This window comes from Danio aesculapii, chromosome 13, assembly GCF_903798145.1.
Source record: "Danio aesculapii chromosome 13, fDanAes4.1, whole genome shotgun sequence".
NCBI lineage: Eukaryota > Metazoa > Chordata > Actinopteri > Cypriniformes > Danionidae > Danio > Danio aesculapii.
This window is the reverse complement of record NC_079447.1, coordinates 16272103-16286971: the sequence shown is the minus strand read 5'-3', so window position 1 is coordinate 16286971 and position 14869 is coordinate 16272103. Positions and strand designations below refer to the sequence as shown.

The window sequence follows — 14869 nt, the reverse complement described above, 5'->3', positions numbered from 1 at the left end:
CTGGTTCTGTTGGCTTAGATGGTGGGTTGCCATTGTTTAAAATAGCTGGAATACCTATGAACATGCTGTCTGTGTGTGATTATGGTTATAGCTTGGGTCAAAAGTAAATAAAGGGTTAAAAATGCCAAATATAACTCTTTAATACACACAATGATTAAAAGGTTAAATTTTTTATGTATTAAATCTGGTTCTTAGGTATAGATAATGTGTTGCCATTGATTAAAATAGCTGGAATGCCTATGAACATGCTATTTGTGTGTGATTATGTTTATAGTTTGGGTCAAAAGTAAAAAAAAGGGTTAAAAATGCCAAATATAACTCTTTAATACACACAGGGATTAAAAGGTAAAATGTTTAATGTATTAAATCTGGTTATAAGGTATAGATGGTGTATTGCTATTGTTTAAATAAGCTTGAATGCCTATGAACATGCTGTCTGTGTGTGATTGTGTTTATAGTTTGAGTCAAAAGAAAAAAAAGGGTTAAAAATGGCAAATATACTTCTATAATACACACAATGATTAAAAGGTAAAATGTTTAATGTATTAAATCTGGTTCTTAGGGAAAGATGGTGTGCTGCTATTGATTAAAATAGCTGAGATACCAATGAATGTGCTGTTTGTGTGTGATTATGTTTATAGCTTGGGTCAAAGTTAAAAAAGGGTTAAAATAACAAAATATAACTCTATAATACACCCAATGATTAAAAGATAAAATGTTTAATGTGTTAAATCTAGTTCTTAGGTATAGATGGTTTGTTGCCATAATAGCTGGAATACCTATGAATGTGCTGTCTGTATGTGATTATGTTTATAGTTTGGGTCGAACGTGGAAAATAAAGGGTTAAAAATGCCAAATATAACTCAATAATACACACAATGATTAAAAGGTAAATGTTTATTGTTTTAAACATTTGTTCTTAGGTGTAGATGGTGTGTTGCCATTGTTTAAAATAGCTGGAATACCTATGAACATGCTGTCTGTGTGTGATTAGGTTTATAGTTTGGGTCAACTGTTAAAAAAAGGTTAAAAATGACAAAATATACCTCTATAATACACACAATGATTAAAAGGTAAAATGTTTAATGTATTAAATCTGGTTTTTAGGTATAGATGGTGTGTTGCCATTGTTTAAAACAGTTGAAATAGCTATGGACATGCTGTCTGTGTGTGATTATGCTTATAGTATGGGTCAAAGGTTTTTTTTTATTTTTTTAAAGGGTTAGAAATGCCAAATATAAAAGTCTATAATACACATGTAATAATAATACACAAATAGTTGAAATACCTATGAACATGCTGTCTGTGTGTGATTATATTTATAGTTTGGGTCAAAAGTAAAAAAAAGGGTCAAAAATGCCAATATACACACGATGATTAAAAGGTAAAATGTTTAAAGTATTAAATCTGGGTTTTAGGTATAGATGGTGTGTTGTCATTATTTAAAATAGCTTGAATACCTATGAAAGTGCTGTTTGTGTGTGATTAGGTTTATAGTTCGGGTCAAAACTAAAAAAAAAACTAAAAAAAACGTTAAAGATGGCAAAATATACCTCCATGCATATACAAGATGTTCAAAGGGTAAATGGCTTGGCTTCTGTTTTTAAAAAACGACTATAAATCACATTTTCATTTAGATACTGTATCTGAAATCAAAAGTGATATATCTGTCATTATATGTGGAAACTGTGTTACAAAGCAGAGGTTTCTAAGCAGCTTCATTCTTGTGCAACTTTAACTAAACACACATAGAAACTCTTTCTCTATTACTGTTCCCTTCAGCTGCTCACACAGACCACACTTTATCAGTTAGCTCAATGAATTACAAACAGCTATCAATGTTTACACAAGCCTATAGGCTTAATATTTCCACTGTTTCCTCCTACTGTAAGCTACCACTGCTTATTTTATCAAACTTTGACAAAAACAACATTTAAAATACATTTTTGCCCATACACTGATTTACTTAAAGGCATAATTCCTCCCAGAATGAAAATTTACTCACTTTACTCTCCCTCGAGTGCTCCTAAAACCTTTCTGAGCTTCTTTCTTCTCTTGAACACTAAACAAGATATTTTGAAGAAAGCAGACAACCTGTAACCATTAACTGCCATAGTAGAAAAGAAAGTAATGGTTACAGGTTTCCAGCATTCTTCAAAATATCTTCTTTTGTGTTCAACAGAAAAAAAGAAGCTCATAAAGGTTTGAAATAAATAAAGGGTCAGTAAACAATGACAGAATTATCCCTTTAAATACACTTTTGGCACAATATTGTCCTTTTTTGGGACACTTGGTAACTTTCCTAAAGGTAAAACTGTGCTATAAGCATATATATATATATATATATATATATATATATATATATATATATATATATATATATGTACATACATACATATTTTAAATACACTTAATACAGCAGGTACTAACCTGACAAAATAATAATAAAAAGAAACAGTATAAACCCCAGAATTGTTTGGTAAGCACGTCTGTGAGTATCTTACTTTGAGGCAGAGCTCTTCCCACTGGCAGTGCAGATGCTCCACTTGCTCCTGTAGGAGGAGGACGTCATCGGTCAGGATGTACTGGGACAGGTCCGTCTTCATGGTGCTGAGCTCGGAGAGACTGACGGCCCAGTCCTCTAAACAATCCTGAACCTCCTGCATAACATAACACACTGCCGTCACACACACGCTCTCAGAAAACACTGACACACATCCCAGCAATGACTCACGCAATCTCTCTCCCTCTCTCACCCTCTGGCCCAACAAGATTAAAGCCCACGGGACGAAGGGGGAGGGGAGGGGAGAGAAGAGTAGGAGGAGGATCACAGCTGAGCAAGCCTATAGCAGGAATGGAAGGGAAATCTAAAGTGTCTTGCAAAAATGACAAAAGCTGGTGTGTGTGATTGCGGCACATGCTAAATGCTAACTGTTAAAGATGCTTTGAAGTCCACTAAACTGCTGAAGTTATTTTTCTATATGGGAAAAAAACCCTAAGTGTGAAATTCTTTATCCCCTGTTCACTCCAGGAAGATTGTTATGATAATAAATGAGCCTAGAGTACAAGAAGTGAAACAAAGCACATACAGAAAGAAAGTAAAATATAGAGTTTAAAAACATTGACATGCTGGAGCTTACCCATAAAAATACTTTACTATAAGTCGGTCTTTAAATTTATTTTACATTTCTGAACTGATATAGTGTCAATATACTATGCTAATGATGAGCTAAAGTTTACTTTGTGTTTATAATATACTGATAACCAAAAACAAACCCAGGTGGTTGTGAGGAAGCCGTAAAGTAGTGTTCATAACCTAGGTCTTCCAGAAAGTACACCAAAAATGACACTAAGAACATCATTTAACAACATTGAGAGAAATAAAACTGTTTGCTGTGTAAAATAGTCTGCTGAAATGTTACCATAAAATAGATGCCAGCTACATTAATTGTTAAGAATTTTACTTAAACTAATAGTCATTCAAAAACACCACTACAACACCTGCACACGTCATCATATCTCATCGCATTCTCTTGCTTCATATGAGATCAGATGATGCGACTGCTGTAGTTATTCCAGTTGCGTTATTTTTGGTAATTATCTTCAGGAAATCACTGAAGGCATATATTATTTTATAATTTTATATATTTTGACCAGCTAAGACTAGGCTGGAAATGACTGGAAAGCAGCCAGGAGGTCGCCATATTTATATACATATATTTATATACATATATATGTATATTATATTTATTATAAATAAAATATTATTATACAATTATTCTTCAAAATAATCTTAAATGTAACTGGAAAACAATGTTAAGACAACTGGAGTGATATGCTAAGATCAGTTAAGAAATTACTTTTGCATAAATATTGATTTTATTTGAATGAAATTCTATAGACAATTCAATAAAATACAAAAAAAAAAAAAAAAAAAAAAAAAAATGTGTTATAGGATTATCTGTTATAGACTTGACACATAATTAGGTTTGTTAAGTCTTACCTCCCTGACTCCTCATCCCTCCTTTTTGCTTCATACAAAAAAATCTATCAGGAGGCATGCTTAGTAAGATAACCATCATATTGTTTAAACTTTAGTTTTGTCCACTAGCAAAACAAAAAAGGCTGTTACGCTGGTTTTACAACGCATGAGCGGCGCGTAACAAGCAGGTAGCCTGCTTTTTTGGCGCGCATGTTTACAAACACGGTTATAAATATATTAAAACATGTGCTTGTTTGTTGTAAAAATTTGTAATAATGACAAAAAATACTAATTTGTGGATCTTACTTCCATGTGCAGTCATGCTGGTTATAGATGGTGTATTCTAGTAAATTTTCTTACCCCTTAGTTTTGCGTGTGGTCCTGAAAAATCTCAGTTCAAAGGGTTTTTTACTCCTTCCCCTTAGCCCTAGGCCTTCACGCTAAAGAGAATTTGAACACCCCTACCCCTTCACGTGAACGCGCAAAAGGGGTAAGAATTGGGACTGGGCCTAAATGTTAGATTTTTAGCTTGTTCACAGAGTGGCAACACTAAACCAGACTGTTTTCTTTACATAGTCAGCAAAGAAAGGAGACAGAACAAGCACAACATACTACTGAAGATCACAAAAAACATCAGACAACAATGATTAAGAGTGCTTGTGTAATGGCATTAAGGTATCTGCAATTATATTTTAAACAACCACAATTATCTATTTTTGCTTATATCTTTTGGAGAGAAAAGGCACCGGTGCTAAATGAAGATGAAACTGTGTGCTATTAACTGAATACCTTCTTTTTTACCACAACATTTTGCCGATTTATTCATGATCCGCACCCATTAAAAATTACTTTATATTTCTCTATTTCATAATCTTTGGAGATATAAAATAACACAAATGTTTCGGCTCAATGCCTTCCTCAATGTCTGAACCAATGTCTCACTCCGCATACACTCTTATTACAAATTCAATCCCATTACGTCATTAATTGAATAGTTACTGATTTAAAAAAACAATTCTCATAGAATCTTTTTGTGTGATACAGTGAAATCCCAACAATCCGAGACATTAAAAATACATTCTCATATATTATCATTGTTTGCTTCATTATACTCTCAAAATTATTAATTCACAATTTTGTAGATAAGCAACAATACATTAAAGAAATACAGAGAGGTCGGCGGCAATAGCCTAGTGGTTAAGTGCGCTGACATATAGCACCATGGTGCTCATGGCGACCCGAGTTCGATTCCCAGCTTGAGGTCCTTTGCCAACCCTTCCCCTCTCTCTGCTCCCAATACTTTCCTGTCTGCAACCTCTACTGTCCTTTCCAAATAAAGGTGAAAAACCCCTAAAAAATAATTATATAAAAAGAAATAGAGAGAGATCCAATTCCTCATTTATTCTGTTAGGCGTAAGTGATTTTAATTTGCGAATTCAGAACGCTTCTCTTTGTAATAATTTTCTATTTAGATTACCTCCACTACGTGACTTCTATGTATACAATTAAAAATTACAATCTCTGTTTTTTCTTTACAGTGCAGTTAGTTTACCTTTACAAGTAGGCGTTCCTCTTCCATCTCCTCCTGCTGATCTGGAATCGACTGCTTCAGTCTGGCTCGTAGCTCTTCCAGATGCTGGGCTTGATCAGCTGGTCGGGTCTCACAGGTCTCCCACTTCTTCAAAATGAATTTAAAAATGTATGAGAGGCTGTTATCATGTGTAATATCTGATCTTTAAGCTTCTTGTGACTATGGATCTCAAACACTGCAGCTTATACATTCATAAGACTGTGTGTATAACTTATACATACATAAGACTATACATGCATCAGACTGTTGTCTCAGCTCAGAAGAAAAGTTAAGACAACACTGCAATCTATGAAACACAGATTCATACACAAACACACATGAGTGTGGGGTTATCATAACACACACAGACCTACAGTATATGCTCTATATTTAATAATCTACTGAGAGAGAAAGAGACTGCATCAAACCCCTGCACCAAACTTGTTCACAGTAGTCACACAGGAAACATATTCAGTAAGTAAAACTTTATTACAATAACACATACTGCTCAGAAACCATCAAGAGCCGAAGAGCTGCAGTGCTCTGACATTCACTTTGTAGGGTGATAAATGAGAAATAAAGACAAACAATGCACTGAGAGAGAGAGAGAGATAAAAAAGCAGAGACAGACAACAAGAGCTGTAAATCCCCAGACAGGCTTTACTGTAAACCCTTAAGCACATGAAGTGCACACAAACACACTCACATACACTGACTGATCTTTTCTGTTGTACGTGTTCATATTATCTAAATTGCAATTAAGGTCAACTATAGATGAGAAACAGTTTAACATAGTTTATAACAACATACAGAAAGACAGACAGACAGACAGACAGACAGACAGACAGACAGACAGACAGACAGACAGACAGACAGACAGACAGACAGACAGACAGACAGACAGACAGACAGACAGACAGACAGACAGACAGACAGATAGATAGATAGATAGATAGATAGATAGATAGATAGATAGATAGATAGATAGATAGATAGATAGATAGATAGATAGATAGATGAACAGACAGACGGATGGACGGACGGATACATAGATGAACATACAGACGGGCGGATGAATAAATAGATAGATAAACAGACAGACGGATGGACGGACAGATAGATAGATGAACAGACAGATGGACGGATGGATAGATAGATAGATGAACAGATAGACGGCCGGCCAGACGTATAGATAAATGAGCAGACAGACAAAGACAGACAGATGGATGAATAAAAAGATAGATGAACAGACAGACGGATGGACGGACGGACGGATAGATAGATGAGCAGACAGACAGATGGACAGATGAATAAATAGATAGACGAACGGACAGATGGACGGATAGATAGATAGATATATGGACGGACGGACGGACGGACAGATAGACGGACGGACGGACGGACAGATAGACGGACGGACGGACGGACATACAGACAGACAGACAGATAGACAGACGGATAGATAGATAGATAGATAGATAGATAGATAGATAGATAGATAGATAGATAGATAGATAGATAGATAGATAGATAGATAGATAGATAGATAGATAGATAGATAGATAGATAGATAGATAGATAGATAGATAGATAGATAGATAGATAGATAGATAGATAGATAGATAGATAGATAGATAGATAGATAGATAGATAGATAGATAGATAGATAGATAGATAGATAGATAGATAGATAGATAGATAGATAGATAGATAGATAGATAGATAGATAGATAGATAGATAGATGGGCAAATAGACTGACTGAACGGCATAAGGACTTTTGAGGTCAGGAACACTGATATTAAAATGAAAGTGCTTGTATGTGTATTAGTGTGTATAAAGGTCTGATCTGGATTAGTCCAGCTGTGGAATCAGAAGGAATGTAGGTCAAACTCAGCTGGACTCATTCCTGCACAAAACCACCATAATGCAGAATCTAATTATACCACACACACACGCACATATAAACAGACCCAGTCCAGCATCATGTGCTGCTCTGTAACATTCTGCACTGCGTGATGGCAGAGTTGATTCCAGGTGAACTGAAATACTTTTAGATGGGCATATATAGGGGCAAACAGTTAGTGTAAGTGTGTTTGAATGGGTGTTCTGTTCATCTGTGTGACCATGCTATTCCCATGAAAACAAATCATAACAAAGTCAGAGGCTGTACAAGCTATACTATCTTATATAAAGTTTGCCCACATAAATGCTGATATGCTCATTATGCTGATAAGAATAAAATCCAGAAAATACTTTTTAAGTTGTTTGTGATCACTGGTTAGGAATGTTATGAAATTATATAAAGACTTCTCCCAAAGAGAGAAATTTCTATTCTATTTTATATTTGAGGATAGAAAATATGTAGATATTGTCTATACAAATATCAATGACTTTTGATGACTATTAGACCAATATAGAGTTAGAAGTAACCTTTTTTAAAGTGTCCTCATATTGGCAGGTTTAATCACAGAAAAAAACACTCATGTGACTTCATGGATTTCCTAAGTGACCTTTGACCTTCAACATAAGGATCAAGATTCTTCAACACTGCTGACATCGTCATATAAGTCTAGCTTGTAAACCTAACAGCCTGTTTACAGAACTAGGCAATAAAACACAAGAGCGATTTTTAAGTTCCCATTTCACACCCGATCGATCCATCTTACCTTTATGATGTCAGAAGTGAGAGTCTTTCTTTTTCCCAGCATGCATTGGCATTGCTCCCAGTCCTCCTGCAAAGCAGCCAGGTCTGTCTGCATTTGCGTCTGTGTCTGCGAGTCGCTCACTGAGAACAGCTGCCTGCCCACCTCCATCACACACAGATATGCAGAGACTGACCTTTGAAACAACAGCTCTGTTCGCTTTACACAGGACACACACACACACACAGAGAGGAGGGAGAGAATGAAGAGGACACAAGAGAGAGTGAGAGATAAAAACAAACTGGGATTTTGCCACATAAATTTGCAACGTAACATTTTTGTGGATTAATTGAAGCTATTATAGCATAAATATTGAATAAGTACATAAGTACAAAAAAAGAAAATTTGAATTATTGTACTTTAATTCTTTATATATATATATATATATATATATATATATATATATATATATATATATATATATATATATATATATATATATATATATATATATATATATATATATATATATATATATATATATAAATAAAATGTAGAACATTTAATAATGAAATCAAATAATTATAGTACAATAATTAAGTTCATTTTAATCTTGTGGCCCACCTGCAGGATCGCTGAGATCGTGGCTCACCAGTTGAGAATCCCTGCTTTAAATCATAATAATATTTTACAGTATTTCGTATTTTCCAACCCAGGCTCATTCAGATTACATACCGCTATATACATTTCTGGAGAGAGCAAAAAACGTCCTAGGAGCTACGTTTGTTTGCCATTTTTGTTTTCACAAATCCACCTGAGGCCGCTGTGTATGCTTTTTCAGATCCCAAATTTCTCTTGCGAGTGCTGCTTAAATGCACGAGAGACTGCGTGACTGACCAACCAACCGATTCCCCACACCCTCCCCCTTCCATAAACCCACCTGCAGTGTTTTGAAAAAGCAATCCAGAAAAACAAAAGCCCTCGCCACATTTTTACTTCTGGCTTTTTTGCTTATCTGCTTTCTGGAACAGTTCTTCACCAGACTCAAACCCCGTAATTGCAGTCAACTCCACTCTGCCTCTCAAGTCCGCTGACAAACATCTCGAGCTAACTGACAAGCTGGTAACAGTGGAAAAACCCTCCACATGCAGGTAAGCGGTAAGCTGGTAAGCGAGAAAAGGAACGGCATCATACTGCCCCATATCATTTGTTTTAAAGATGAAATGCAGCCATACCTACCTCTGGCTACATAATTCATGATCTCCAGAAACGTATATAGGGTTACATTTTCAGAATGAGCCTATGTTGGTATTTTTTCCCAAATAAATATTGACTTGAGCATAAGGGATGTCTTTCAAAATCATGCTGGTTCCAGATTTTTTAATGACAACATATACAAAGATTGACTAACACTGTCTTCATCTTGGATAACAACGATGTGTAATTATTGACAAAAAAAATCATGTTACCTTCAGATCGTCCAGCATGAGGCGCAGCTGGAGGACACTACAGTGCGTGGGACCGGCTGGCGAGAGGAGTGTGTGCGAGAGTGTGAGGAGTTTGCGGAGTTTCTGCATCGTGTGTCTATATAGATGCCAGTGCTGTATGAGCCCCTCCACTAGAGCACGCCGTTGAGCTGCTCTCTGCACGGCCCCCTGCCAATGCTCTCTCAGCTGGGCCAGTTTTAACAGGAAGTCACTCCTGAGGGAGCACATTGGTTGGTTAAGAATGCAATCAAACATAAAATAAAACAATTTAATTTACAAAAGCCTTTATTTGAATACAAATATTTGTAGCATTATACATTTCTTTCCTACAAATTCAATGTAATGCATCTTAGCTGAATTGTATTATTCATTTCATTAAAAGAGATCACACTGAGCCCATATCTTTAAACGGTACTGTATGTCACAAGCATATCTCAAACAAAATACAAAGATTTGGAAAAAAGCCTGCAGAGACTCATCACCTGTCCTCCACATCTCCCTTCTGCAGAAGCAGGAGAGATTCGCTGATCACAGAGTGAAGGATCTGATGGCCTAAACACAACTCCGCCTGAAAACACTATAAGAGAAAATTAAACAAAGATTTTTATGAGATCTATCATCCAGGTTTTTGGCATTTACAGTTGTGTTGACAGTTGTACCTGGTGTGTGCGTTGTTGTTCTCGAAGTCCAGTGTAATTTGATGCAATTTCTACAGCCAAACTGTCCTCCATGCGCTGCAGGAAAGCCAGCCAGCTTTCACACCTCTGCTCAAAACTCTGCTGCTGGAGAGAAGCTGCCTGCAACTCACTAAATACACATAAACACACGTTACCTTGTGAATTGGACAAACTACAGTTTTATCATATTATGAAGAGTTGATAGCCATACTTTTTTTTTTCATTTTAGAAACCGTTTAATTCAGATATACATCACAACGGTGAAAAAGGGACAGATGGCATGTTCATGATTTAAAAAGGTTTATATGCCATTTAGTTATTAAACCACTTCAACAGTCTTAAAGTACAAGGACAACATTTAAATGTTGAGACATTACAAGTCCATGAGTAAAATATACAATATGAGTTATGCTAATTTGTTTCACATAATAAACAGTCTGATAAACACAACAACCGCAGACGGTAAATTGATGTCCTGTTCTGTTTCTGTGGGAGCATTAATAGAGCGTTTATGACAAATTTTTGCATGCTCGCTTCAGTTTTGCCTCACATTTGCAGTATATATTTTGACCATAAGCTTCAAGAGCCTCAAAACTACACACAAAAAATGTAAAAATTACATTTATTGATTTATATATATATATATATATCGTCCTCCTTCTTTCTTGTCCTCGGCTGATCACATGCCTGAATATATTTTTTGTGCATTTGACACATTTGATATTGGCTGAACAATTTAAGTTTCATTTTTTGTTTTATCAGTTTAAATGTTTAGCAGATTAATAGTCACTTAAGTAATATTTAATAGGTTTATACTTTGTACCTCAATGTCGGTACAGATCCTCACACTGCTGCAAGATGGCGCCACTAACTCGGTTAGTTCTCTTGTGTCATTCATTCATTCATTCATTTTCTTTTTGGCTTAGTCCCTTTATTAATCTGGGGTCGCCACAGCGGAATGAACCGCCAACTTATCCAGCATGTTTTTACGCAGCGGATGCCCTTCCATCTGCAACCCATCTCTGGGAAACTTCTCTTGTGTCCACAGAATATAATTTTTCGTGTAATTTACTATTCTTTATTCCACGTGATAAATAAACAATTAGTCAAGTCAACTATTCGAACTGTAAAAATATTAAGTCCAGTTAAATTGAGTAGCCTGATATACTTTAGCATTCCACCCTGAAAATCTCATAAAACTCTCAAAGAGTCTCTTTCACGTTCCCCTTCCTTCAGCTTAGTCCCTGATTTTCAGTAGTTTTAATTAATTATAAAATATATATTTATAAATTTGCAAAATCATCTAAACTTAGGAACCTTTTAGGTATTACACTTCAGGTGCTAGGCTGTAGCATTGAATAAATTAAGAAACAAGGACAGATGTCTTGCAGAGGATAATAACAAATGTGTGTCCTGGCTTTATTTGCAATGTACATAGACCGCACGTGGTCATGACATGTAAATGTAAAAGTGGAAAAACTGTGCACAGCCGTGCTCGAATTCAAAGCAGTCAATCGGATTTATGCAAATTACAGGGGTCACCCTATTGAGCTTGGAAAATACGGAAATCCATATTTATACGGAAGAATTGCATCACTGTTATTATTAATCTTACTTTTATAATTGAGTTGCTGTAACAGAGTGTTTGTAGTAAAGTGTCTGGTGCATATTGAGAGGAGAGAGCGCATCTCCTACAGGTGGTTTGTCAAGCCCACTCACCTGTGTGAAGCACACTTAGAATTGCACAGTATTTTCCATTGCTTTTGGATAAGGTGTCTGGTGCACATAAATAACATGCATGCTTACTTGACTATCAATGAGATATATCGATTTAAAGGATGTTCAACTCTTAACTGATCAGCAATTAATCGTTGGCATCTCAACTTCATAAGTGTCAGTTACCTGCACTTCTCCTGAGCGTGTGCAGAAGCCTGTGCCCACTTTCTGTTGAGGTTCTGCAGCTTCTGCGTTACTGGATCACTCAGGATCAGTCTGTAGCTGAGTGTGTTTAGTAGATCCAGATCAGGAGACAGAGAACTGATCTCCATCAGACCCGACTGTAGTTGAGGAAACACCGACAAACTTAACACTGAGAATTCTCCTCAATAGAAGGATGTTAGTGAGTTATGGATGAAATTGTCACCTGAGATATATCTGTGTGTTCGCCATCCATTCTCTGCTTGCTTTCCCACTGTTGCAACTGTGTTTCGAGGGACTGGAATAACCTTTCAAATTCTTGAAATTGCTCAAGATCCTCCTAGATACACAAAGTTTTTGTCAACATTCATCATTTACTGAAGCTCATGGTTTCAGAAAATGTACAGACTATTATTATGATACCTATGTTACACAGTGTACAATGTTTTTGTACTTTTTTTGAGCTTGTTCTGATTGGATTGCATCGGAATTTCTTTATTGTCCTCAAGGGGCAATTTGGTTCACAGCAATAGCCGACACAGAACACCATACAAATAAACATAAAGGTTAACAATATACATTCAAATTAATCATAATCAAATAAATGGTAATTATATAAAGTCTTACCAATCAAAACATGTTCAAAAAGCAGAAGTATGCAATGTACATAACCAAATACAACTTAAAGCTTATTTAAAACCCAACTGCAGTTGGAACAAATTCATTCAAATATCTATTGGACCTAATATACTTTAAATATAAAATTAAATGATTCTTTATACTTATTTTAAATAGGTTAAAATAAGTTTTAAAAATATTTTATGTTTTATATTTAAAGTATATTTTAGAGCTTTTTCAGCCCAATGTTTCTCATGAAAAAATCTTACAGGATATTATTCGGACTGACATAAGAGTGAGTAAATAAATAATGCCAGAATGTTTATTTTAATATAATTTGTTCCAGCACTTTCACCAGATGAGAAAGTACTGTATTTGAGTCTTACCTGCATATGTTCAATTCGTCCTTTAAGAGTCTGTTTTAACTGCAGGTAACCACGTGTGATCAAACGGCATTCAGATCGGATGAAAACAGCATCTTCATCATTCATCTGTTCAATCACATCCTTAGAGGCTTCAAGCATTTCATTGACATCAGTCTGTAACGTCTCTGAGCCTTTCTGTAACATCTAAAAGAAAGACAATAAGATGTGTGATATACTGTAATGAGACTCAAAATATACTTATTATATTATATTATATTATATTATATTATATTATATTATATTATATTATATTATATTATATTATATTATATTATATTATATTATATTATATTATATTATATTATATTATGAATAAAATGCTAATAATTAAATATTCTATTAATTCCACACAGGAAATTATATTGTTACAGCAGCAACTGCATAGACATCCAGTACTGTATCCACATTAATAAACAAAATATCACAAAGTGCAATAAAATAATTAAACATAAAAAAAAACCCTGATCATAGCAGGAATATTGAACATTAGGCAATAAAATCCATAATTATTGCACATTACAAAGCCTGAAGCAGACAGGAATGATTTACGATGCATGTCCTGCATGTGAGCTGCTGTTCATATTTACAATTATTTTTCCTCAACATTTTCATCTAAAGAGTTTTCTCAACCCAGTCCTCTGTGATGCCAATAACAGAGCTTAAAATGAAAAAAATAATACAACTATTCCTGTTTTTTCTTGGTCAGCTTTGCATTGTACTCACAGTCTTCAGCTCTGCGATGCTGTGTGTGAGTTGTTTATAGTCAGCGGGTGTTTTGGTGTGTGTGGAGAGCTGTTCTCTATGATGCTGGAGCTGCTCTGAGCAAATGCACCTCACGTCAGAGTATCTCTGCCACACTTTTTGAAGACTTTGTGTCCTCTCCAAAGTTTCTTTGACCTTTTCCTTCATCTCACACCACCTGAAGGACAACATGTAAATGTAAGAGCTTCAACATTCACATAGACCAGTGTTTCTCAATCCCGGCACTTCACATTTCGTACGTTTCTCTTTTCGTGTCAAAAATTTGTTCTGATTCAACAAGTGCCCAGCGAAGTGGACTCCACTATGCTTGGAGGGCAGGAATTGAGAAAAGCTGACACAGACATTCATTTTGTTGGATGTGTGAAGTCTAACCTTGCTTTTTCTTTTTCTAGCTGCTGAAATAATATCTGGGCAGAGTCTGGGTTAATTCCACCAATAAGAGTTGATATCGTCTTGCTAAGACTCTCCCACTGCCTGTCAACCTCCTCTGTATCGACTTTTATGACCTGCAAACATGTGATTATAGATCATGATGAAGTATCTCTTGCAAAGCCAATGCATTACTTAAACAAATTAAATGTCACATAAAATATGACCATAAGCAAAACTACTAGTTGTAGTTGTATTTTGCACGGTTATATTCAACCCAGGCTCATTCCGATTACGTACCCCTATATACAGTAGATTTTTGGAGAAAGCCAAATACATCCGAGGAGCTATGTTTTTTGGGGGTTTTTGTTTTTGGCAATCTGCCAGAGGCCGCTGTGTACACTTTTCCAGATCTCAGA

General features: G+C 35.5%; 1 protein-coding gene across 1 annotated transcript in view; it reads right to left on the bottom strand.

The window, feature by feature from the left end:
- syne2b (spectrin repeat containing, nuclear envelope 2b) overlaps window positions 1-14869 on the bottom strand; it is a 200381-nt gene that overhangs the window by 56643 nt on the left and 128869 nt on the right. The window contains exons 101-111 of the mRNA XM_056471431.1: window positions 14454-14587; window positions 14043-14238; window positions 13281-13463; window positions 12503-12616; window positions 12262-12416; window positions 10342-10489; window positions 10165-10259; window positions 9665-9896; window positions 8220-8414; window positions 5535-5660; window positions 2505-2660 (exon numbers count right to left, since the gene is read on the bottom strand). Coding sequence (XP_056327406.1) covers window positions 2505-2660; window positions 5535-5660; window positions 8220-8414; window positions 9665-9896; window positions 10165-10259; window positions 10342-10489; window positions 12262-12416; window positions 12503-12616; window positions 13281-13463; window positions 14043-14238; window positions 14454-14587 — 1734 coding nt within the window. The remainder of the gene's footprint in view (window positions 1-2504; window positions 2661-5534; window positions 5661-8219; window positions 8415-9664; window positions 9897-10164; window positions 10260-10341; window positions 10490-12261; window positions 12417-12502; window positions 12617-13280; window positions 13464-14042; window positions 14239-14453; window positions 14588-14869) is intronic.